The 25852-nt window shown below is 42.0% G+C and overlaps 1 protein-coding gene across 8 annotated transcripts in view; it reads left to right on the forward strand.

Moving 5' to 3' along the window:
• KCTD1 (potassium channel tetramerization domain containing 1) overlaps window positions 1-21805 on the forward strand; it is a 102986-nt gene extending 81181 nt beyond the window's left edge. For all 8 annotated transcript variants that reach the window (XM_074899040.1, XM_074899038.1, XM_074899041.1 and 5 more), the window contains exons 3-5: window positions 13372-13516; window positions 15819-16124; window positions 19962-21805. In XM_074899040.1, the coding sequence (XP_074755141.1) occupies window positions 13372-13516; window positions 15819-16124; window positions 19962-20120 (610 nt within the window). In that variant the 3' untranslated portion in view covers window positions 20121-21805. The remainder of the gene's footprint in view (window positions 1-13371; window positions 13517-15818; window positions 16125-19961) is intronic.
• Window positions 21806-25852: the final 4047 nt, after the last annotated feature.

Here is a 25852-nt window from a genome sequence, read left to right on the forward strand (position 1 = left end):
TTAGCAGAGGATTTTCAATGAAGATCAACCAGCCCTTGAAGCACAGTGGAGAAATACCCCTTCTTTTTGACAGTCTGTTGTGAGGCTCAAGTCTTAGTCAGTGTTCTCACTGATATGTCTTTGCACTGCTGGCATAGACTCCTTCCTTCCTTACAGCAGTGTAAATCCCTGGGGCATATCCCTGCCAGAGGTCTGTTAACATCAAAGCAGGTAGGTAGTGGCTGGTGGCAATTAGAGGCAGCAAAGATCACTTGTGTGCTTGAGCGGCTGCTGCCCACTGCAGCTGAATCTCTGGGTGGGCTGCTGGATGCAGGGATGGTGTGGGGTCATGGGCACAGCTGATGAGCACTAGCGCTTGGGGCAAGCATCTGACGGAGGCATCTGCAAGCAAATCTCAGTCACCTTGCTGCTTTTCTATTGACTACATCACTGCAATATCAGTGGTAATATTACAGAGCCCAGTCTGACGTCAGGTGCCTTCTCCCTCCTGTTAAAACCCATCATGAAGCTGGTGCTCATCAGCAGGTTCTGCTTCACAACAGGACACCCGGGTCCATTTCACCTCCTGTGATTTCTTTTTTTTTTTTTTTTTTTTTGGTAAGCATGGTGTGGTATACACTGAGGGAAGAAAAGCTGTGCAAGAGTGGGTGACCAAGGACCGCACTGTAGTTTTTCATCGTGGGACTGCTTGGTTAATGCAAATAAATACAGATTTTCATGCATGTGGTGGTTAGCAAGAGAATATGGTTAGATGATCTGGCTCCATAGTCAGTTGGCTGTTTCAAGATGTTCTCTTTCTCCAGATCCCTTCCGTTCATTGCATTAATTTGCTTCTGCCTGCTTCTAAACTCTCAAAAAGTAGTTTTTTAGGAAGATAATAAGAATTAATCAGAATCTTCCCATAGCCCCAAACTGTTTATTGTAACACAGGTGGCTTCTGGAGAGGTGGGGGTGGAGAGTTTTGATGAAACAGTGCAGCTCTTTACTACCCCAAACTATTTCCAGGCTTCTGTACCTTTTGATAATGTGGTTCTGTAGATCTCCCGTAAAGATAGTAGAAAACAATTATATCTGTGCCTTGTGGTGATGCAAGAGAAAAAAATCAGAAATCTACCAAAACACCTGGATTTCTGCTAAATTAAAATTTCATTACGTTCAGAAACAGAGCAAAAATATTGGTATTAAGTAGCTGCACAAGTGGAGGGGGTAATGCATGTTTTTGTAACATATTTTATTTTCAGCAAGCACAGAGAAGAGGAGAACTTTTTGAAACCCTTTTCTCTCCTTGAACCTGCCCATATGGGAACTTGCATTATTCTGAAAAACTGTAGTTCTGAAATTCAGGATTTTTCTCACTAAATTGTTAGCTTTTTTTCTTCTTGTTGGTAACAGAGTTATAGCCTTTTGGCATACATACCTGTGCTGGTTGTTGATCAGGTTTTTTTCAGTCCCAGTTATGGTTCATTCAAGCTGCCATTTAATCTATTGATAGGAGAGTTGTGCATACCAATGTCCGGGGACAAGGGCAGATGCAGAAAGATGCTTAAGGAATGGCGCTTTTTTTCCCCTTTTTTAATCCAACTGTAGTTAAATTTGGTTCTGTCTTTTTAAAGAAAGGCTTCAAAATTGAGTGAAATAATGAAAATCTACAAACTCAAGCAGTAGGCTGCTCCATGATCAACATCTTTCTGTTAGTCTAAAAGCAGTGCTCGGCTTGGTAGACAACTTCTTTATGAACAGCCTGGAATTGCCACGGGAAAATTTTGGCTGTTGGATTGTGTTGGTTTCTATCAGGAAGATCACAACAGATGTAAGATCTATATCCTCACTATTGCAAATCCTCCAGACTGATGGAGTTATACGATCGTTTCCTGCTTGTTTGCCTGCATTCAGAATTTGTTAGTTGCTGCATGACAGAGCTGTCGTAATTTTTCAGCTGCGCGATCACCAGTGCAGTGGCACAGGAGGTGTATGTGGAACGTGATCCAGTCCTGTGTGGGTAGGCTGGGCTGCCCTCCGTAGGTGTCTGTGGCTGCCTGTTGGCTGTAGCTCGATCTAGAGTCCGGTCCCTTCAACACTGCTAAAATACTTGAGGCTGACTGTCCCTGGCTGACACAGTCCCTTGCGCTGACCTCCTGCAGTTGGGAAATGGGGATCCTAACGCACTTGCAGTATGATACGGCTTTGGATGGCACTCTTCTGTATTTCCGCTGGTAAAGTGCAACTCAGGAAGAAGCTAAGAACAGTCAGCTCCTCTGTGTGAGGGTAACCTGAATTGCAGGGTAAAATAGTGCCTGAATTAAAAACATTACAAATTCCTACACATTTTAGGAGCACTACAAACTATTTCTCCCAATTTCATATCATATAAACTTGACATTTTTTATTTAGGAAAGTCTGATTTTCTATTGAAGTGAGTATCTAGGAAGAGTAGTGTTAGATTTTGTTTAATATATGGGTTTCGATACAGCTAGTTTCTGCTCAGTTTGTGAGTGGAATATACTCACTTTAACATGAGCAGCTAAGTGCCCATTGCACAGTTCCTGCCTTGACTCCTGTGGCTGCTCCAGGAGAGCATCAGTGCCAGGAGAGCACCCTGTGCCATCCCCCAGCCTTCAGGAGTCCCGGGAGATACCCTAGAGCATCTCAAGTGGCACCAGATACCTCTATTTAGGCAGCTGAATCATATCCTGGCTGTCGTGTACTGAAGGCACCATGATGTAACACTTGGTTTTGTCATGTGGTATTTTTGAGGATCTCACTGGCTGCAATTACAGTGTCTGTTTTCACATACATGGATTAGTTATTCCTTATGCCACTATTTATGGGTCTATGTTGCTTCTGTACTGTATCTCAGTTCTCTTCCTTTCTTCTCTCTACCTCCTCCACAGAAATACATCTGACTTACTGTTGGGTTTGGTATGGCTGCAGGGATGATTACACCCTGACAGCATCTAATTTAATAAACAATAAAGCCACTGTTTTGTATATGTAAATATTGTCAATGGAAATAATGTTATCTGTGTGTTTTTTACCACCACCACCACCACCAGCAGAATGTGAAGGTGTGGCTTTGGCATTTTTAACCTATGTAGTAAGCGTTATTTATTGCTCAGAGCCACTGTCTAAGCTGTTTTAGGTGGACTTTCCTGTCCTCTTAACTGATTAGCACACAGGTTTTGTTTGAACTGATTTGGTTAGTGGTGTGATTTTCCTGGTGACTGAAATGCTTAAATCATTTCAACCTCTAGCACTGGAAGCAGTTAAACATGTAAATGTATGAGAATGAGTTATACAGGTATAAACACGTCTCTCTATGTAGGCACCTATGTGTGTCCACACTAGGAATTACAGCAGTGTAATTGTAATGTATGTAAGTTAGAGTTAATCAAAACAATAGTAGTGTGCAATCCTGTGCTTCACGTACTAAATTCTGTGCTCATAACACCCATGTTTTGTTGCCTCTGTTGTGTATGCTCTCATGCTCTCTTAAAGAATTTATAATCTAGGATGTTAGCCTGGATGTACCATTTTCAGTCTAGGTGGAGGAATCTGCAAGCAGGTGGGCAGAGTAGTAAAGCAAAACACAAATGTTTGAGTATAATAAATGTGTTATTGTGTAGCTGGCCTTGCAGTTTCTCTCATTGCAATTAAAGTCAGCTTTATAGGAAAAGAACATTATTAGGGCAGCCAGGGTAACCTTAGTTTGTCATCTTCATGGTTTATGTGTATAATAGTAATACCATCTCCAATACATGATTGCCTGCTGCTGTGCACAGAGAAATGTGGTGCTTAATTACTAAACAGGTCATCAGCATCGCCTGTTCCTCCTCAGTTCAGCATGTGTCCTTGGGCTGTATTTTCTGCATATTATTCAAGTCCTGTTCTGAAGAGTCATTCTTGCATGCTTTCTTTGCAGCATTCCTTAGTCTAGTACCTTCTTGATTCACTCGAAGGAGCTCGAAAAAATAAAGCAGGCATGCTTAGTGGTAGCGTTGCACAGGAAATCTGGCACGTGCTGGGACAGAGTTAATTTCTCCAGGGCAGGCCCATCTGCCTTACCTGTTTTCCTTCCTGCAACCCCTTCCTCATCCATTAGACCTTCCCCTACTCCTCCAACAGATGAAGCAGGGGTCCCATGGGCAACAGTCCGCTACTCTGTACAACCCTGGCTTATCCTCAGCTTGCGCGATGAATTGAAGGTGATGTGGAAAACCAACAGATCTTTAAAGACTGAGTCTAAAGTGTTTCACGCAGGGGGAGGTTTGTAAATGATAGTTGCAGGAGAGTCTGTAATATCTGACATATCTTAACTTGTGAAGCTTGTTTTGACTACTTTAATAACATTCTTTATATGTTTTTTTTTTCCTTTGTCTATTTTTGTAGGGCTTTAAAAAGGCAAGCCACACACCCTTTCCACCTTCCCTGGCAAATTTGTCTTGTGACAGCCCGAACGCAAGTTCAGCAGCAGGGCTGAAACCTGTTAATCTGTTTTACAGGCTTCTGCTGCACAACCTAGCAGTAGCAAATTGTTGTCCTCTGCATGAACTGCACTTAAGAAGGATGTTACGAACTTTGCAAGTGACTTTCATTGAGAGCAGAGGAGTGAGGATGTTCAAGAATACTTGAACAACACTATCCTCCAGAGCCCAGAATGGAATAATCTGGGGGCATGGGCTCACTGTAGTTAACAACTGAAGATTTTAGAAGCATTTTCTCTCCCTGAATTTTATTTATTAACAAGAAGCTTTTAGTTAGGCTTTAATGTAGAAGTGGACTCTTTCTTGAGAAGCAAATCCCCTTAGGAGCCCTGTACAGCACGCAGAGGTTAGTTGTACAGTCTCTTGCCTTTGTAGGATGCAATGCAGAAGGAGTTTGTGCAACTCTTGCAAAGGGAAGGGCAAGTACGTTCTTGTCCTGTCTATGGAAACGTGTTGTCCTTCCTCTTATGGGAGGCAGCAGTTAAGAAAACAACACAGACAGGATTTCTGGCTAAGCAGTCAGGGTTGTGAAGATCTTGGAAAGCTTGATTCATTATGGGTTCATTGCAGTGATTGTTGTTTACAGGGGCACAGGCTCCAGGCATATGAAGTGTGATGCCTGGTTCCGAGAGTAACATTCTGGAGAGGGGCAGTTAGCGACACCATAGCACTTCCAGGGTATCTGTTGGTTTTGGATCCAGAACTCATTTTGCTGCTACTTTTCTAAGGGATTTCATGGAGAATCTCAGAGTGTTTCCTAATTTCCAGTGATTTCTATGTGGAATTTTGATGCTGAGTGTTCTTGAGGGTACAGAGTAAATACTGAGAGCTAATAGTGTTTTGAATGAAATTCGTGAAAGCTGAGGGGCAAACTTGATGTACAAAGAAATGCATCAAAGAATTTCCCCCATTCTGAGAAGGGTTTTTTTGTTGGTTGGTTGAGTTTTTTTCTCAACATCCAGATTTGTGAAAGGGAAATGACTCTGGTAGCTTTTTCTAAGTTGCTTTAACAGTGTTATCTCTTTGTGGAATCTGCATTTACAGGTTTATCAGTTGGGATTTGAAGATGGGTATGGCTACCATGTCTTTTTTTAAAACTGGCAGGCTCAAAGGAGAGTGGGTTGGAGCTAATACATTTTTGCTTTTTACTTAAACATGATCCTGAGACACAAGTTCTACTTTTTCACATTGCTGCCTGCAAAGGGCTTCAGTGTGCTGAATATATAGATTATCATGGCCTTTGGGATGTTACGCATCCACCAGTTTAGCTACTTTCTGGCTTTTGGTATTGAATGATAAACATTCTGGTTCTGCTCCTATCCTCCATTATCTTTACTCACAGCAAACCTGACCATCTTAAACATGATTAAAATATAATTCAAAAGTTATTAGCTAATTATGACGCAAAGTACTTAATTTGCCATTGCACTCTAATAACTTAAAGGTACTCCTGATAACTTGGTAATAACCGTATCATAAGCAAAAGGACACGGTTGCTACTAACTTAATAGGCAGCTTCCCTCAAGATAAAACATAAATAACATACCTCAATGAAATCGGATTCAAGCTTAGTAAAATTATCTTGGCAAGCAAAGAGAATATTTGTTAATTTTTCTGTGAAATGTTATCATTGCCAAGAAAACTTGGTTACAAAAAACAGAGATGGAAAAAATATTTGCATGAATAATGGATTTAACATTTCATTGGTTTAAATTATTTTAGGAAAAGTGGTTTTGATATGCTCTGGAAAACTAAAAAGTTTTTAAGGACTTACTTTCAAGATACCAAACCTAGGAGATGTGGGGCTTGAAGGCTTGCAGGTCTGCTCTTCAGTATATCCAGTGCGTGAGCAAGCCTCAAAAAGAAGAGAGCAAGGAGAGATGGCAATGTAAAGCATAAAATGCTGGTAGTCAAGCTGTGCCTATGGAGCAGTGGGCATGCAGGTGAGCCGTTATGTGTAGCTACTCATTGCCTGATGTCCTCACAAACGGCTGAAACAAAACTCTTCTCATGATGAGAGGGATGGCGGCAGGTATCTGCAGCCTCCTCCCTTGCTCCGTGTCTCCTTGACTCGGCATGCAGGGTGCATCAGCCAGGTTCAATGTTTTTCAGAGTGTCTCAGAGTCCTGGAGGAAGAGAGGGGTTGTGGTACTGCTCTGTAGATAGTGGTTTGGCTGAAGGAACAGCCTATTTTGGGATTGCAAGACTCAAGTTTTCTGGAGATGGATCTGTATGTTAGCAAAAGGGCTTGAGGGAGTACTTGGTGTCTGGAGACAAGCAAAACTGTGAGGGTCAGGGATAGACACAATGTCTTCAGAAATATTAGCAACTTCAGGTGGAGAAACCTCACTTTGTCAAAAGTGATGGGAATTGTGGGGATGAGGATACTGTCTTGTTGGGGGGAAAACAGCTGGAGAGCAGACGACAGACCCCTCTCAGCCACATCTGAAGCCTGTAATGCAATCTAGAGGTTCAGGAGGTTTGGTTGCCATGGTATTGAAATTTCTTTTAAAACACTTACCTGTCCAGCCTTGTGTGAAAAAATGCAAGATTTGGGTTGCAGCCTGTTCCTTTTATCTGTCTGTATCTCTCTGGTATACCAGAACAGAGAGAGAAGGTCTATGGTAAACAGAAACTCCCTGGCCCATCATCCGCAGTCTGGGGACAGCGCTTTCCTGGCCTCACCCTCGCTGCCGTCGTGCAATGTGGGAGATGGTTTCCATCTGCCCACATATCTAGTTTTCTGGTCATGAATCACTAGCTCTGATGTCCCATCACAACTATTCATTCCTTTTTTTTCTAAAATGTCAGTGATTCTACAAGTGCCATTTGGGTCTGGGTTGATGGTCCTGAGTTTGGGAATGGGGGTTTGAACATCCTGGAAGAAGGCTGTGACAGAGCCTACGTTTTTTGGCGTACTTCTGTTGGACATTCAGGCACCCTGCACACGCCGTAAGGCTGTCTACTAGTATGTTATATACATTGGGGGAGTTACTTTATTAGCTCTATTTTGTAGTGTAATTATTATTTCTGGTGTGCATCTCCTAGGTAGCTAAATCACCTGTTTAGCAAGGAAAAGGAGGTTTTAACTTTTCTTGGAAAAAGATGTCCTTTTTAGGCAGATATTAGGGTTTTGCTACTGACTTCTGGAGCTTTAACCATCCATTTTTTAATTCACTCCAATGTTTCCTGTGACCCACATACCCTCTTTCGTTCAGCTGTCATTTACTTACACGTCTCATCATCTCCACACTCATCTGTGGCATAGAAAGCTGTAGTTCACTATCATGTAAGTAGCATTCCTGCAACATGACTACACGGTGTTGTGCAATTTATTCTTTTCCAGTTAATGTGTCAGTTTGTCCATGTGGGTTAGATCCAATTACTATTAGTTCATTTTGTAATATGTCTTGATTTGCTTTCATCTCTGCTCCTGGTGCTGCCTCTGATCAGGCAGGTTATAGCAAATCCCATGTTTGGGGTTTTTTTTGTGTCTGAGCATTCCCTGAAGATACTACCTCGCTCATCATTTCAGATCCTTCCCATCTGTTCTTCACATGCTTTACTCTGCATTTAAGACTATTCACCACTTCTTGTCTATCTGCATTTCTTCTAAAAGTTTTATTAGCCCTTTGAGCTTGCCCTTATCTTTTCTTTCACTTCCATGCTCTAATAAAAATCTTAAGATGTTTCAAATTATCACCATGTAAATGATTCAGTTCTTTAATCTTTAGCAAATATTTCCACAAAGGTTTGACATCCTTCTACTCAGTATTTGGGATTTATCTGTTCTTTAAAATGCCACGTAACATTTTCTTCTAAATCTCATAACAACTGGTGTTTTAATACTTCCTCCTGTACATCCTTCTTGCTCTGTCATTTTGGCTCCTATATAAATACCTTTTCTATAGAAGGTTTAATGAGATTTTATGTTTTAATACATTTTTCCCCTGTTACCTTTCCTTTATACTCATTGTATTCATGTCTCTTCTGATAATGTAGCAACTGTCTGTGCCAAGGAATCCCTGAGACTCATGGACATGAAACCTTAAATTAAATGTAAGGAGGAAGAGATAAGAACAAATTATAATGGCACTGAGAGCAAGAGATTATAACAGGGTATTTGGTTAAAATGCGGTTTTCATAATATATGTTCATGAAAATTACAAATTTATTCTGTTATATCATGTTTATGAGCCAACTTTTGTTATGCAGAGTTATAAAGATTGCTAGGTATTCAGTTGCTGTGGATCCAAATGATGTGAGATAGTCAAAAAAGAAGAGCAGGCTGTTACTGTTAAAGTAGGCCCCTGAAAAAAGAATAGAAACCCCGTCATTTTCCACTTGGGTAGGATAATATTTCTCCCTGGCATAGATACCTCTTCACATGTACTAGCTTCTAGGGGACAGTGCAAAATTATATAATTTAGACATACGAGAAAGTAAAATTAAATAGCCATGAGATGAGCATACCATTGAACAGATCTAATTTATAATAGGCTCTTATGCAAATTGCCTTTGAGCACTTAGTAAAAGCAAATGAAAAGAAATTAATAAGGACAATGTGGACTAAAAAGTCACAGAGGGAAAAAAAAAAGTAAAAGCCTATTCCAGCTCACTCTCTGCACACCCCAGAGTGTTAAATAATCATTCCCGTTAACTACATAAACATAATGATGTGATAGTAAAGCTTGCATTCACTTACCCTTTTAAAGGCCAAACCCCTTACTCACTTTGCCACAGTGGCTTCAAACAGGTGAGTAACATTTCAACTAAATCAATTTTTTTTTTTTTTTTGCCACGTCATTCATTACTGGAGGGAGAAAGATGTGTTTTCACGAGTGCTTTGCCCCTTGGCAGCCACTGAATATCCGACCTCAGTGGAGTCCCAGGCGATTACGTGCCTTGCTGTTAGCACGGGATTGCGGGTGCCAGGGCATCGCTGATGCTCCTCCTGCTGCATAGTTCCCTCTGCCGGGTTACTGAAAGGAATCACACCAGGAGTTTTCCTGAACCCTCTTTGTTGTTCTGCGAAAGATACAGAGAGCAGGGAAAGCTGAGAGCTTAAAACTGTTGAAAATAGTTATTGCAAAAGATTTTTCGTTAGTTTTGTGATCATAGTATCCTCTGATAAAGATTATAATATGAGAAATAATATACTTAATATATTAAAATATATTAAATAATAAGGAATCTGTATTTTCTCAGAGGAAAAAAGGTTTACTTCTACCTTAGTTTGAAAGTAATGCAATATTCTGCATGCTCGCAAACATCAAGGCTTGCAGCTTTTCGTGTGCTGTGTTTCCCTTTGATTACAAAAGGGAAGGATTTAGTTCTGTCCACTGAAGCCACTAAAACAATCTGTAGAACCGTGTCATTTTTCTTAGTGTTAAGGAAGTTGTGAGATAGTTGACTTGTTTAATTAATATTGGCCATCTTATTCCAAATTATTGCCACTTCCCCAAATTCTCAACTGAGACAGAATGTACTAAAGTCTTTCTTTTTATGTGTATAATAATATATATAAATATTTATACACTGAGAGAGCAAGGTTATAAACACACTGTGTGTACAGTTTTGCTGCAGACTGAGTATATTTTTATACTTGACAAACAGGACTTGTTTCTGAAGAATTTGAAAAATCCTCTAAGCAATGTCATTCCCATGCTAGCTTTGTAATCTAGAAATTCTGCTATGGGAGCACTGGTCTGTGGGGAGAAGGATCCCTACAATATTTTCTGGGAGTAAAACATTGATCTCTTCCATATCCAGCTGTTTTCTTGCCACTAAACCCAGGCTTTCAGCTGTACCTGTTTTGTGTCCATAAAGTAAAATCAGATTCTCTGATGAAAGCTGAGTTTTCCACCAGTTATGTCTTCAAGCCTTGAAGCATTCGATTTCTGACAGTGGAATATGATACTTAAAGCCACAGACATTAATTATTACCCATTGGAGGTCGCACTTTCACCCCATGGGACATTAATTTTCCTGATATACAGGAAATTCCAGCCTGTTAGTTTTAATTAAATATTTCAGAAGTACATTTTCTTGTAAATGGACTACAGTTTCTTATCCTTTACCCTTGATATTTGGCTAATTCTGCATATAATTATCAGCTTATTTTGCAAGCCACCTTCAAAGCACTTTCCTGATTGGAAATCCATTCAGCTATTACATTATTTGTAATTTTAAAGTCATCTTTGCCAATCATCAGCCAACATTGTCAAGAAAGGGATGGGGGGAAAAACATCTTTCAGTTTTTCTTGGGAAGTTATAATAAACATGACTTAACAGTCCCTTCTCGTGGCAGTGGATTGATGCCTTTTAAGCATTTATAATTGCAGTGTGAGACCAAGCAGGAGTAACAGCAAAGCCAGCAGAGCTATGAGCGACAGGGAGGACGGTTACTCAAATCTTATTGTATAGAAAAGTTGCCAAATTGAGGCACAGTGGAGAGCTTGCTGCTTCCAGGAACCCAAGAGTCAGGGAGAAGCTGGAGGGTGAAGGTGTTGGTGTTTCCACAGATCCTGGCTTAGTCCAGGCTCCTCTCCTGATGTATCAGATGTATCTTAGGAAAAGGACTGTGCCACCAGATTTGAGTCTCATGTTATCTCAAGTCTTTCCCTGGAAGCCATGTGAAGGAAGCTGGAATCTATATTTTTCCATCTGAAAAGGAAAAGGGCTTTAATTTTGTTTACAGAAGTCTCTCTGCTGGAGGTCTGCCCTTCCAAGGGTTGTTTTAACATGTGAAGGTGCAGTTGTGTATTGCAAAGTGATCCTTGGGCTGGGATGCAAGGGGAATTGGGACTTGCAATTTCTTGGGTTTTTCTGCCTCTGCAAAGCAGCGGTGCACTGAGGCTGCTCTTTCTGTTAACTTGCCCAGCCCAGACCCACCGGCTTTCGGGTCCCAGGTAGCACTCCTGATGGCTCTGCACTCTTGTCAGCATTACGGTTTTGTCAGAGGCTCCATCCTCTGATACTATCTTGTTCTTCTCCTAAACAATTAATAAAATGAAGACAAAAAGCCTAGAGGTTTAAAATATGTAATTATAGGAGTAATTTAGAACTAGGAAAATGCTGCAGAAACCAATTACAATTATACATTTCGGTAATGACTGACTTGGTCAAATATATATGTTTTGTGTGTGAATTCCGTGATAGATTCCAAGATGACATGCTTGAGTATAGGGGAAGATTAATTCTAAATGCCGAGTGAATTAATAAATGTTGCTCATCCACCTAGTGAACAGGAACCTGTATTATATGGCCTGTCACAGCGTAAATTTTGAGCAGCAGGGCAGGCAGTAACAAGTACCTAAGGAAGAAAGCTTGAATTGTTGTAAGGGATGGCTTTCAGAAAAAAATATTTTGTACCTGATCATTCTGCAAAATGTATTTAATTCCTTATGTTACAGATTTCATGCAACTTGAATTGATTCAGGCATTTCCTACAGAATTGTAAATGGCCACTTGAGGTTAATGTGGTTTTATTTCTTTCCTGGGCTTCATCTCTCCCAACTGGTGAGAAAGAATAGATGAGACTTGTATTCTGTTCGCAGCTTATTACCAGATGCACTACCAGAGGTCCCTGCTGTGGGCACAGATACCATTCCAAACTTCATTTGGGTTGCCTGTGCCATTTTCAGAGACAGTGTGTATGGCTGTGGGTGCGACATGGCATGTGGTCACCTGGAGCCCCATCCCTCTGCAGTTCCCCAAGACCTTGCTGCAAGCCCTGCCATTTCCCCCTCTTTGGAAACCACTTCTGTCTTTTGCCTCTTGAACCTTTCCTGGAGATGCCTTTCTGCTGGCTGATGGATGGGATGTCTCTCACCCTGGGGTGCTTCATGCAGCCAGGAATTTCTGTTCACTTCTGAGGTGTTGGTGTTTTGTTTTATTCTACTGGTGGTGGGGAATGCTTGTTTCTTCGCTTCTTTCATAACAAAAATAGTGTGCCATTACTGTTCATTGTGCTCACTCTATCCTTTTTGTGGGAAGACAGGCTTGTACCTTACAAAACCACGAGTGACTCAGGAGCATTTTGCAAATGCCCCAGTGTAGAAATACAACGTGTATTTCGTGTTACTCTGGTGAGGGGTTTTGTTCAGAGTTTTCAGCCCTCCCTACTGCTCTAGCTAAAGCTGGCTTATGAGGCACACATCTAGAAAATGTGTGTGTGCCTCTGTGGTTCTGGTGGTCGGTGGGCGGTCTCTCAAAACTGAGGCATTTTTCCTTGATTATTTTAGAGTGCGCTAATTGATACCTGCCACAAACAGTTAATTTTTACTGTGAAATCATTATCTCGTATTGAAATGTTTCAACCTTCGTATCTCCAGCGTATTCCCACAATGTGCTGCCTCCTCAGCTGTGCCTGTCCAAGTGTTTGTTGCAGTAAATGGCATCCAAAAAATGGGTTTAAAACCAAAGAAAACTCAAGCAAACAAGCAAAAAAACCCTTTCCCAAGTGCAATTTCCAAACTAAAACAGGTACACTCTGCAGTTCCCCGGAAAGCAGAATGGAGTCAATCAAGGGGGTAGGTGCATCTGTGGAAATGAGGTTGTCTGATGGGGGTATCAAGAGGTGTCCAAAATAATTGAGGGGGTGTCATCTCACGAGATGGATTTGGGGAGCAAGGCTGGTGCAAGAGGCTCCTGCCCCAGCTGCTTCCCCTCCACTTCTCCAGATGTACTACTTAGAAGTTTCTGAGGCCACACTGGAAAACATGCAGCTTGAATTGTAGTTTGAAACCAGCCCTTCTCTTACGAAGTGAAGCTGCAGAGCTGCATCAGTGAAGCTGGCATGAGGGAGTTTCACAGCATAGGGCAGTTGGAGTGGCTGCTGAGCCAAGCTTGGTCTGACCCTACCACTTGCCTCTTCTTTCCTCTCCAGAATCGGCCGGCTTTTCGATGGCACAGAGCCCATTGTCCTCGACAGTCTCAAGCAGCATTATTTCATCGACAGAGATGGGCAGATGTTCAGATATATCTTGAACTTTTTAAGGACGTCAAAACTCCTCATTCCTGATGATTTCAAGGTGAGATTTCAAGGGACTTGGGGGTTTTGCATGTACCTTGGTAAAGCAGGTATCTGCCATGTAGTTGAAACAGAGCCCTAGATGAGAAGGCAGAGGGGTGATGGGGATGAACTTATAGAGTATGGTACGGGACAAAAGTAAGCGTGGGGTTACTAAAGTGGCATCTGTCAGCCTTTCCTGGAGTGGCATCAATATTAAATTTTCCCATCCTGGCTATAGCATAACGGAGCAACCTTGCCATGATTGACCTGGGGAGATCAAATACCATAGGATGCTGATGGAGACAGAAAGGATGTTACAATCTGGAACCGACCGCTCGCGAGCTTTGCTGATTACTTGTCCTCTCATCCACTTTTATGCTTCCCCTCTGATTGCAGCAGCTCCAGCTTCCACTCCCACGCTGAAATTCAGAGAATGGTGTGGGAATCACAGCACTGACAAAATAAACTGCACACATGGTAATATTTGAGCATTAAGTCATAGAATATTTTCTCCCCCAAACTCTTGAATGCATACTACAAGTTTAATTTAGGAGTTTTAGAGAAGTCAGGGATGAATAGTTCCACATTTATTATTTAAGCTTTATTAAAGAGCATGCTTTCTTTTCTTTTTAATAACGAATTAAATTTGTGGTAGTTCACCATGCTAGATGTTAGCCTAGAGAGGCACAGCTTCAGACTCCGCATGCTGCTCTGTGTTTATCCGCTTGTAGGTATGTGGGTGTATATGTGGTGTCAGCAAATTGAGTGCTGGAGACCGTGGTTGCAATCAGAGCTGATCTTTATCATTACTTAATGAATGAATATCAGTGTAGCTGGCTGTGCCATTAGTTCACCGTAGGAAATAGTGCGATTCAGATTGAACAGGAGAGGTGGTGGGGAAGGGTTGCAGCAGTTCACACTGGTGTGCAGTCTTATCCCTCATATCCGAGGCAGATTTTTCAGGTGTTTGGGGCATAATAGGTGTGAGATTGACTTCAAGAGCTGTATTGCAGCAACCTTTGAATCATCTGCTGTAAACACATACATACTTCTCCCATGTAGAACTACCTGAACAATGTGGGAGTTTGGAACTAGCCGATAAGCATCACATCCCTCCTTTGAAGCCTTAGCATGGCTTTGTGCTGCTCTTGGCACTTGTCCTGAAGGTAGTCAGAAATACAGAAAAAGGAAAAGCCACCTTCCATGCAATATTAAGAAATCATATATGCAGAGCTTTTTAAACACATAAATATATTGTAGCTGTGCTGAAATTAAAAATGTAACTCCTGGCAGGTTCACCCAGCTAACATAATGTTCAAAGGGGCATCCTTCCCAGTTATGCTTTAAGATATCCAAAAGATTGGTGCTTAAAATGAACAGTGGTCCTTGTTTCTTAGAAATACATAGATTTGGTGACTCTCTTGCTACATATTTAATGGTTATCAGTGTTTTGAGCATGATTTAGGTGTCCCATTCTCATTAAGTATTTGGTTTCTAGCTCAAATTCAGAACTGTATTGACTGTTAGCAGTCTTGTCTTGTCATTCTATTCCTCTGTCTTCCCTAATTCTCATGTATTGCTTTTCTCTGTATAAATATTTTTTCAAATGGTCTTATGCTCTTAAGCCTAGAAAAACAAGGTTTTTTTCTTTTTTTAATTTAAAAAATGGCAGTAGGCAGACTCCTGATCATCAGTTCTAAATTACTTCGGTACTGGCTATGCTTAGAAATGCGTTCTCTCTGCTCTGGCATTTGAGACAATGTAGTAAACAGTACTGTCGGCAAAATGGGTAGGTATTAAAAAATACTTAATTTTTAAAATGCAGTAATATGTGCAATCTATTATGCAAATATCTGAATCATTTTACACTAAGAACCATTGCAGGCTCCCTCATTTACATTCTTATACCTGTTACAATGCCTGCTAGTATTGCTGTAAGGATCCTAGTGATGAATTTTCTGAAACCTGATTGAATTCTGTTCCATCTGTTCAGTGAGGTCATTATTCTATGACATCACTATGGGCATAAAATATGGGAAAAAGTGGGATTTTTGCCTGGATTATTCCATAGCAGGAGAAAGTTGAGCAATCATAACCTCCCCCTCCCATCACAAGTGCTGCTGTACCCAGTCTGTTTCAAGTGGCTGGTGGTTGGTTTTTGCTTGCACTGTTATTTTATTACACTTTCCTGCACAGTAATTACGAACTATGTCTGAAGGGTTCCAGATCTAGAGCGGCGTTAGCCTGAATAACCATACATTAAGCGATACATTAGCAATGCCTCTTTCTTAGTTGTGTACAGTAATATGTGTGTTTTTCAGGACTACAGTTTGTTATATGAAGAAGCAAAGTATTTCCAGCTTCAGCCCATGCTAGGAGAGATGGAAAGGTGGAAACAGGACCGGGAGAGTGGCCGCTTCTCAAAGTCTTGTGAGTGCCTGGTGGTGCGAGTTGCCCCAGATCTTGGAGAGAGGATTACACTGAGTGGCGATAAGTCATTGATAGAAGAAGTGTTTCCAGAAATCGGTGATGTGATGTGTAACTCTGTCAATGCTGGCTGGAATCACGACTCGACGCATGTCATCCGATTTCCACTGAACGGATACTGTCACCTCAACTCAGTTCAGGTAGGAAGTCACGTATGCATTTTCCAAAAGGGAGCCTGCTGGCCAGGTACCAGTGGGTTGACCCTCTTCCCTGTTGCTGGAGTGTTTTGGTGAACAAAACCAGCTGGAGGCTTTGAGCTAGTTTTTTACTTCTATGGGTCAGGGCTGCTTTCTTGACTTAATTCACACATATCATCACCAAATCTCTGTGCAAACAAACTCCATGCTTTAGGAAATATATGTTTGCCTCAAGATAAACACGTTGCATATTTCGAGCAACATTTTTTTGACATTTGAATATAGGGCAACCATTCAAGATTGCTTCCAGTCCCTTGCCCTGCTTGTAAAAACTGTTTTCTGGTTTTATGAGGGGGCACAGGGACATCTCAAGCCAGGGAGGGAAGATGCCACATCCCCACAGAACCTGTTGTGAGGGCATTTGGAGCTCTCTCTTCACCTGAGAAAAAGGTAGTGGAGATTCTCTGATTTGCCAGAGTCCACAGGAGCTCTGAAACTAAATAGGAAGAACAAAAGGAGCAAAAAGGAGAAGCCCCAGTCCCTTATTCTGGGTGTAACAAGTAAGAAATGAGGGGAAGGGGGAATTAATGTGAGAAAAAGACAATGGGGCAGCAGCATTGGCCACCTGCTGAAAGCAGAGCCACACTTCCACAGAGGGAGAAGACAGCCAGTGTCCTCTTTCTTCCTCCTCCTTCCTCCTGAAACAGGACCCGGTATTTTTGGAGAAGGGAGCAGCCTGCAGCCGCAGAGAAGGCATCTGGTTGAGTCCTGCCCTCGTAGAGGGGACTTTGAAAGATAGCGGAGGGGGCTGAAGCAAACTGGGACATCCTAAGAGGACTTTGACCCTTCAATGAGACTATCAGGCAAGGCATGTAATGTGAAGGGTACTGCAAGGGGAAGTTATCACAGGTGTGATTAAAAACTAGTGTGTCCTTTTGCCAGTGTTACCCAGGTCTCTTTCATTTGATAAAGACCTTCTAGTACTTCTTGAATAAATCACCATATACTTTTTTACTTTGGACAAAGAAAGCATGTTCAGTCTTCCTTCTTGCTGTGGTAACAACAACAAAGGCATGTCTGCTTATTGCCAGTAGGGACCCATCTATTTCTGTGGTCTCAGGGAAGATCCTTCTCTTTTTAGCAGGTTTTTTGTAATTTTTTTATGGTATACTAAGAGGCCTGTTACAGTAGGAAAATGGGTAGTGGTTTTAAACTAAAAGACAGTAGATTTAGACTAGATATAAGAAGACATTTTTTATGATGAGGGTGGTGAAACATTGCACCAGGTTGCCCAGAGAGGTGGTAGATGCCCCATCCCTGGAGACATTCAGGGTCAGGTTGGACGGGGCTCTGAGCAGTCTGATCTAGTTGAAAATGTCTCTGCTCGTTGCAGGGGGGTTGGACTAGATGACCTTTAAAGGTGCCTTCCAACCCAAACTATTCTGTGATTCTGTGTAGCAGTATCTCAAATCAGTAGCTGTTACGAAATGGATTTAAAAAGATCTGGGAGACAAATGCAGGTAACTTTGGGAATAATTATAATGTCATCTATTTTGTCCTTTCTTGGTTAAAAACAAGCTCCCTCACACACCTGTCTCCACCTAGTTAGGACATCCTGCACAGCCAGCACTTTGGAGTGAGAGCACTTCTTCACATCTGGAATTGTCATTAGCACTCTTGATGCTGTTTGTTTTAGCTACACTGTCTAAATGCTCCAGGCTCATGAATGAGTCCTTACAGAGAAGAGACTTGCAAGCTGAGCTTGGCATCTTCCCATCTGCCAGGTCCTGCTGTCCAGGCAGAGCAGCTCTGCTCTGCTCTCTCCCCAGAGGAAGCAAGCTGAGCACCGCAGTATGCACCGAGGGCTCACCAGGCACTGCGTGTGTGCTCGCACTTAGCACAGGAGTCTGGATAGACCTATCTAGACCTGTTGAGATCTGGTTAACCCATGTTACGCTTGGAGAGTTGTGTCTCTTACTGGCCTTCACTGTCATGCTGAAATATCAAAGTTGTTTTGTCATAGTGAATAATGCAAATTTAGAACAGCCCTACATGTAAGATTACCACTGTAGAGATAGGACTTTCAAGGAGGGTTGTTTAGCCACATGTCATATAATAGTTGTCAAAGCAGTTGTATTCTTTAGAATTTTCTCTCTTATCCTGATGTTTACATTTTTGTCACACAAATAAGAATGGCCAAGCATATTTACTGATGTGAAATAAATGTGTCAGAGTGGCAAAATATGCACAGGCTTCAAGAAATATGATGATCCAATGTTGATAATGCTGCATATTCCATTTCTGGAGGACATAAGCATCCCTCATTCCTAATAATAATGTGAGGAGGGACAGGGACTACCAGTAGACCTGGAAAGTGATGTGTAGACTAAATGATTTACCCAGGGCTGGGCCACTTTCCTAACAATTGCTACCATCACATTTTTTTTCCATGGCCTAAGTTCTCACGCTCTATTTTTCAGCGGCCTGCACTGACTCATATTTGGAGGATTTTGGCTTATATTGTTAAAAGCTAAATATCGAGAGTAAACAAAAATTGCACAGGTGTTTTGATGGTTGCTTCCCAGTCTTGTTTCCCACCCCCTCCTTTCTGACATTTGTCTGCTATGCAACTAGCCATGCTCAGGTATTTTGAAGCAATACATGTAAAGACGTGGCATGTCTTGTTTTAGGTGTTTTTAAACCACAACTCACTTCTCCCCTCCACCCCAATCTTCTGCAGCCTTCTGCTGCTTTGCTTGCCCTTGCTGTCCCAACGCATGTGAAAGCCAATTTGTTAATTGGTGAAGTAGCTGGGAAGGACCTGCTACTGGCACAACCCCAGTGAGGTCTGGTCATGCTGGACAGAGGGTCCCATGTCCTGTGGGGCCCAGCGGTGTCTGCCTCCCCCTGCTGCTGGTGGCCATCGCAGCTGACCCTGGTGAAGCCCTGGAAGGGTCTCCTTCGCAGGTGAGGCAAAGGAAGCCCAGGCAACAGAACAGATAAAAGACGACGACAAAAGTAGCAATGGGTATAAATAAGGGAGAGCATGCCTTAGCCCTGCAGTTACAGTAAAACACCATGAACATGGGTAACTAAAAAAAAAAAGAAGTGAAATAGTGGTGTGGAAGAGACCATGCTTGTAGAAGCCTGGAGCCAGTGCTGGGACCTGAGGTCTTTACACCATCATTCATTGGGTGAGCTGCATGGGTGCATCCCCTTGGCACTCTGAGAGCCTTGCCTGCTGACTCTTGTTTTTCCTTTTTTTTTTTTTTTTCTTTCTGCCATTGTATGTTTTGCCATTGTAGGCAGAACTTGTTAGTCCCATAATTAAAGTTAAAAGGTTTCAGGTTTTATCACAGGTAATTGTAGCCACAGATCTTTGTGATCACAGTTGTTTTTTAAGTCCCTAGAAAATTTGATGGTAACTTTTCTGAAATTATGACCGCAGTATCTGCGTTGTCACCATTTCATTGAGGTGTTTGCTTAGCATTCCTTGGTGTCTGCTATGGAATCCTGTATTTGCTCTGTTGTATTGTAGTTTTTGTGAATCAGAGAATGCATTTTTCCAGGCATGTTCCTGTGGATAGAAGGATACTGTATTTGACAGTACTAAAAAAAAATAAAATAAATGTATTCTTTCATTTTATCTCTTATTACTCAGTGGCCAAAGTCAGCAAAAATCAGTCCAATACAGTGAAGTCAAGTGAACCAGTTAATGGGTCTGTATAACCACTTTTATTTCCTAGTTGGATTCATTTGAAAACAGCAGTTATTGTCCTCAGACAGCTAACAGTTTGTTTATCTACTTATACATCAGTGTTTGTTTCCTCTTTTTTGCAGGTACTTGAGAGGTTACAGCAAAGAGGGTTTGAGATTGTTGGCTCATGTGGAGGTGGGGTGGACTCTTCCCAATTCAGTGAATACGTACTGAGACGAGAACTCAGAAGGACATCTCGTGCACCCTCTGTCATTCGAATAAAGCAAGAACCTCTGGACTAAAATGGACACGTTTCTTTATGCAAAAAAAAAAAAAAAAAAAAGGGCAGAGAGAGAGGAAACAAAGGGGGACGTTTCATGTGCAGTTTGGACTCCAAACAAGTCCTGGAACTAAAATTGAATAAAAGACACATTTATATCAAATATAGAGACCACACCTGAATTCATATGGGAACATTTGGAATAGTAGTAATAATAATAATAACCTCAAGGTGTAAAAGAAAACACACACATCTATATAAAAAATATGTATGTATATGTATGTATGTACATATATATATGTATGTATATGTCAAAGGGTAGGAAAGTCAACAACAAAAAAAGTGATAGATGAGGTTGGTGCTGTGATGGCCATTAAGTGTCCTAGGCCTTACTCAGGCCCACTTAACGGTGTACAAGCCATTACCATTGGGGGATACATACTACTCTTCACCCATTTTCCATTGCCAAACAGCCATCCACTTTTTAATGTGTACACACCTTGACTTAACTTTATTTGCATATGGAGGTTTATGTCTGTCTTTTTTAGAGGTGGATGGGCAGGTGTTCAGGAGATGACCATCCATTGCATTGGAAAGCTAGTCGACTGAAATTTTAAATGTAGTTTGTACAGAAGTCGCACACTTTTTGTCTGCCCTCACAGATGTGAAAGGTTAACTTTTCTTTTGAATGAGGTTTTTTTTTGTTGTTTTTGTTTTGTTTTGTGTTTTTTTCAAAGGGGGCCAGAATAATTAATATTTGGTAGAGATGCTCTGGTTTGAATCTGCTGCTTTCCTACAATTTTTTCAAATTTTATAATGTATTAAATACAATAAACTCTGTTTAAAATACCGAGGGTCTGATTTAAGCCAACAGAAGCAGAGAGGTGGGATTTAGCTCAGTGCACTCCAGTGCGTGGAGTGGCGGCTGCTCTGGCAGGCAGCAGGTGGGCAGAGCTGCCTGCGCAGAGTGGAGTGAGTTAAAGGCAGCAGACACCGTTGCCGGATCTGTCTGCTGTGCCACATGTTGCTGGTATTCCTTCAGTGCTGTCCTTTTTAAGCTTTATCCCGGTTTGAAGAGAGGCTGTTGGTCAGACTTAAAAATAACACCAGCTCAGCCCAGGGAAACCCATCGAAAAATGACACCTGGTCTGTAACCTTCAATGTAACAGTGAATAGTTGCATCCTTCTGTCCTGACTAAAGGAGTTGGCAGCTTCAACTCTCCCTGCTGAGTGTTAGTCCGCCTGTTTGGTTTTACTGTTGTTCATTTCCCCTCATTTAAAGCTAGTATTCTTCTGCTTAAAGAGTGAGATGGTCAGCCCCCTGTTACGCCATCGGCTGCGTCAGTCTTGATAGCAGACGATAAGTCGATGTCCTGCGAGTTGTTCTCTTGCAGAGTCTCACTGAGGCCGTCTCTGCAGCCACCTGGTTCGGGCTGGTGAGATTTTGCAGAGGTACCACGTCACGATACCACTGCACGGACTGTTCATGGGTTGATGCTTTCACCACCTAAGATGCACCAGCAACCACCACCTTTCCTCCAAAGTATCTTTTTATGCAATATTCCAGAATATGACTGTGTATTCATCCTAGTACAGAAGTTTCTATCGATGCAATGGTGCCGGCGTTTCATTCATTTTGGTGACACTTTGCTATTTATTTAAGAAAATTTTAAAAAAAGGAATTGTTGAATACATGTAACAAGGTTTTTAATATAGTCTGATAACTCAAAAAAAAAAGCTACCATTTTTCTGGTTTTTATTAAAATTTGTCAGAGGGTGTGTTTAAATAACTCTCTGGCAGCACATATCAATGGTTTTGAAATTACTGAAATGTGGAAATGGGGGGGGGGGGGGCTCCAAAAATTAAGGTTCATTAATGGGTTATTAAATCTTCAATGTGATGCTGATTTGTCTATTCACAGTACTGAAACAGCTGCCTCATTGAAAATGCTTGTTTTCAATTAGCAGCAAGTAGTCCTCTTAGAAAATAAACAGAAGCTTGCTCCTACTGCCCACAATTTGGTGGTTAGTTTGCATGGAAGTCAGAAAGCTAAAATCCTGGGAAATAAATATTTTTAATAGATCTTCAAGATGTGATGTTGAAAAAGATGGCAGCCCCCGTGGGTTGAGAGTACAGGGGTTACCAGTGCAAGGCGACAGTGATGTTTCAGAGACTCTTTGCTGCAGGAACCTTCCCTGCGCTTCCAGGTGGAGCCTCACTTCTGAGGCCTCCACAGCATACCCGGGGATATGTTTACACTCTCTGTTAAGCCCAAAGGTACTCTCAAATCCAGACCTGCCCTGCTAGCTGTCGTGTTTATGTACGGGCATATGCTCTGGTGCAGTCTGGAGCCGGGAGGCTGCAGCTCCTTTCCCTGCTCCCTGGCCAGCAGATACCCCAAGCCTGTCTGGCCAAGGAGCATCAGTGGCCCTGAAATTGGCACCGCAGTGTCTGCCCCAGCGCTGGCAGTGCCCACAGCCCTGCAGGCTGGGTGTGGAGGGCGAGGAACTTTGCCACTAATGCTTTTCGTTGTGTTGCTCCCAAAGCCAGCAGGTTGTGCTCAGCTGGTGGTTTTGCTTGCTCAGCATGTACCTGTCCAACTCGGCGACACTGAGGATACCTTTTGTCTCCTCCCAAATCCCCAGCTGGCCAGTCACCTTCCCACTGAGCCTGTGTTCGTTGTTGGAGTCAAAAATCACTCCGAGACCCTGAATGTAAATGTCTCTGCAATTACTATGTGGTCACAGACAGAGAGATGGCTGATGAAAAATGTATGCAGGAATATGCTAGATGTAGATTTTTAGAGAGCAAATGAGATTAGTCCTGTTTGCAATTGAGGCTTGTAACCACGTGTTTTTAAAATGTTCTTTAGAAAAACTGATCAACAGACAAAATGAGCAATATAGCCAAGAAGGGGGCTGTGGGGGGAACCAAGAAGGACCAGATTACAGTCAGCTTGTTTCTGGAGGTCAGTAATTTTAACGTGTACAATAGTTTAAATTTATTTTCTGTTAAAAAGTATGACTCCATTTTATACTATCAGTGGTGCTGTATTTAATAACAAGAGGAAGAGCTGCAGTGAACGGTAGCTGCCAACACTGTACTTCAGCAACTTGGTTAAGCAACTGCCAGGAGAACTGCTGTGGACATGCAGAGATCGCAGATGCCACCCAAACCCCCTCCCACAATGAAACACAGGCAGAGGAACTGGGTCTTCAGCTTTTGTTTTGGTAATGTGAATGCTGCATTTCTGCAATAACCATCGACCCAGGGTTTAGTTCTTCCCCTATTGCCTCCTTAATGTACCGATCAGCTACGTAATGTAAGTATGAATCCTAGCACGCTTGGATGAACCTTTAAACCGTGAGTGTCCCATTGAAGACTGAGTTAATTTACCGTGTGCTGGAGAAAGTGAAGTCCTGCTTAGTTACGAGGTTAATCTCCTTTTCCAGCTGCACTACTTGTAAATAGATGCTGCTAATTTATTATATCTCTGGGTACTTACTGGCCAGGTAGTCTGGCCCAGCAAATGTTTTTCCTCTCCATTACCATGTGTCTAGAAGAAAGCTGATCATTTCAGTGCTTGACTGGCACAGGCAGATAGAGGCATTGCTTTTTGATGTCCCATAGAATCCATAACAAAATCCAATGGGGACGACCTACCCCCATGGTAGGTTCAAAAACATGAAAGTTGAGCCACGCATTCAATTATTTTTCCTCTATGCTAAACAGGCACTGATTTCAATTTGAGGAGAAACATTTTGTTCATGAGCATAATTTTTTGCAGCAACCTTTAAAAATTGATTGCTATACTAATTACAGGGGTTTTACTGTCACCCAAATGACTTGTCAAGTGCATTTTTCTTCAGTGTTCAAGTTATTGGGAACTTGGGAGAGGAAGGGTTTGATTTTGAGGGGTGAGAAAAGAATTTTTAGTGACCAATGGTCATTTTTTCAGAGAAATAAAAACATTTATTTCCATCTGTCATTTCTTGACTGTGGAATTCTATATTATGAATTATTTCTAGGGACAACTGGTATTTGTATGTCGGCATTCATGCTGCCTGAGGTTTATTTACAGTGGAAATGAAACCAAGACATCCTTAGGGCCTGTAGACCAGTTGCTTTTTCTTAGACTTCAGTTTGAGTGGTTTATTATTTCTTGAGGGTCTGGAGGGATAGCCACCACCAAAAATCAATATGTTGCATCAGGTCCCTGTGTTGGCTTTGGCTGCTGTCTCAGTGATCTGGTTATTAAAGACCCCAAAACTGACTTAGCATTTGGGATCCTCTATTTGAGATCGAGAATGAGACTGCTAAAATCATATCCCTACTTTCCAAAAAAAAGATGCAGGCACAGAGTATAAGCTGAGCTAGCTCTGCTACCTGGTAACTAGCATCCTAGCATCAATGCTGGGGGGGAAACCCTAGTGCCAATCTGCTGAAGCATCATCTGTGCAAGGATGAGCTCCAGAAATGGAGGTGTCCTCTGACAGATGGGGAAACGTCCACTTTTCCTTGAATTGGTAATTTTTTTGCATTTGCTGTCTAGGGACATAATACATTATTGAGTCCTGTGCCACTAAAATAACAGAGACTATTGTTTTTCAACTGATGTCAGATATTATGGGCCAGATCCCATCTTCAGCCTTCTGTATTGATGGTGAACTTGCCCCACCATTCAGCTCAGTTATGATGTGAATTACAGATTAGTGTAATTTAGGGATTATGAGAAGAGACATGGCGTGGTGATCGGCTGTCGGTGTCGTTGCATCAACAGCAATAGCATGGCATCTCTGTCACGCGTTGCTTCTAGAAAATACAGTATTTTCCACCACAGTTCAGAGGAAGCATGGTTTGATCGGACTTTTCTCTCTCAGCCTCATTGAAACTGTATGTCCATGAGCTCTTCACTGCGGAGAGGCTGTTGCTGGTGTGAACAGGCTGGGTTTGTGCCCCTTGGGGAGCATGGGCTGCTGGTGCCCATCCCCTAATCCTCAGAACACAGCTCAGGCTTGCTGGTCTGGGAAGAGATGGAGGCAGGGAGATTTGTCTCTGTACTCTGAAGTTTGGACCAATAAACGATCTCGTCTACAACCCCAAATGGTCTTCTAGCTTCTGTTCTATTGTGTAGCTTGTCAATGTTGTTATTAATTTTCCCAAGGAAAGTGCATAGCACGGGATGGGTGGCCTTCCCTGGTTGCTGTTAGGATGCAGTCTAAAGGGCAGGGTGATGACCTGTTGATTGGGCATTGACTTAAAACAAAAACTGCATGTGCTGAAGTCCCCTAAACTTGTGTACTACACACATTCTGGCTTCAGTTCAAACCGGAGGGCTTCGTGAGGATCACCAGTGGATGCTTGACACTTTATTTGATTAACCTCCAAGAAAGTGCAAAAACAGAAGACAAAACAAGCAGAATGTAGACACTAGTTCTGAAGATCTGGAGCCGTGATTTCACTAATCCCTGCTGCTTCTGAATAAATACTTCAGCTCTGGGTGGCTCACATTAAGAACTCTTATTACCAGAAAATAACAAAGTAGCTGTGCATTTCTTTCCCTTGCTTTCTCCAGTTCAGGAGGCTTGTTTTTCTTCTACTTGGGGCTGTGCCTGGACAGCAAGAAGTAATAATTTTGGCCCTAATGCAGTGCTTGGTCTCTTCAAAGCATTGTACAAACCTTCAATTAAGCATCTCTCTACCTGTAAGGGAAGAAGGTAGCAAGAAGATCATCTTGCACCTGGGGAGGCTGA

The sequence above is a fragment of the Athene noctua genome, chromosome 2 (assembly GCF_965140245.1).
Source record: "Athene noctua chromosome 2, bAthNoc1.hap1.1, whole genome shotgun sequence".
Classification (NCBI taxonomy): Eukaryota; Metazoa; Chordata; class Aves; order Strigiformes; family Strigidae; genus Athene; species Athene noctua.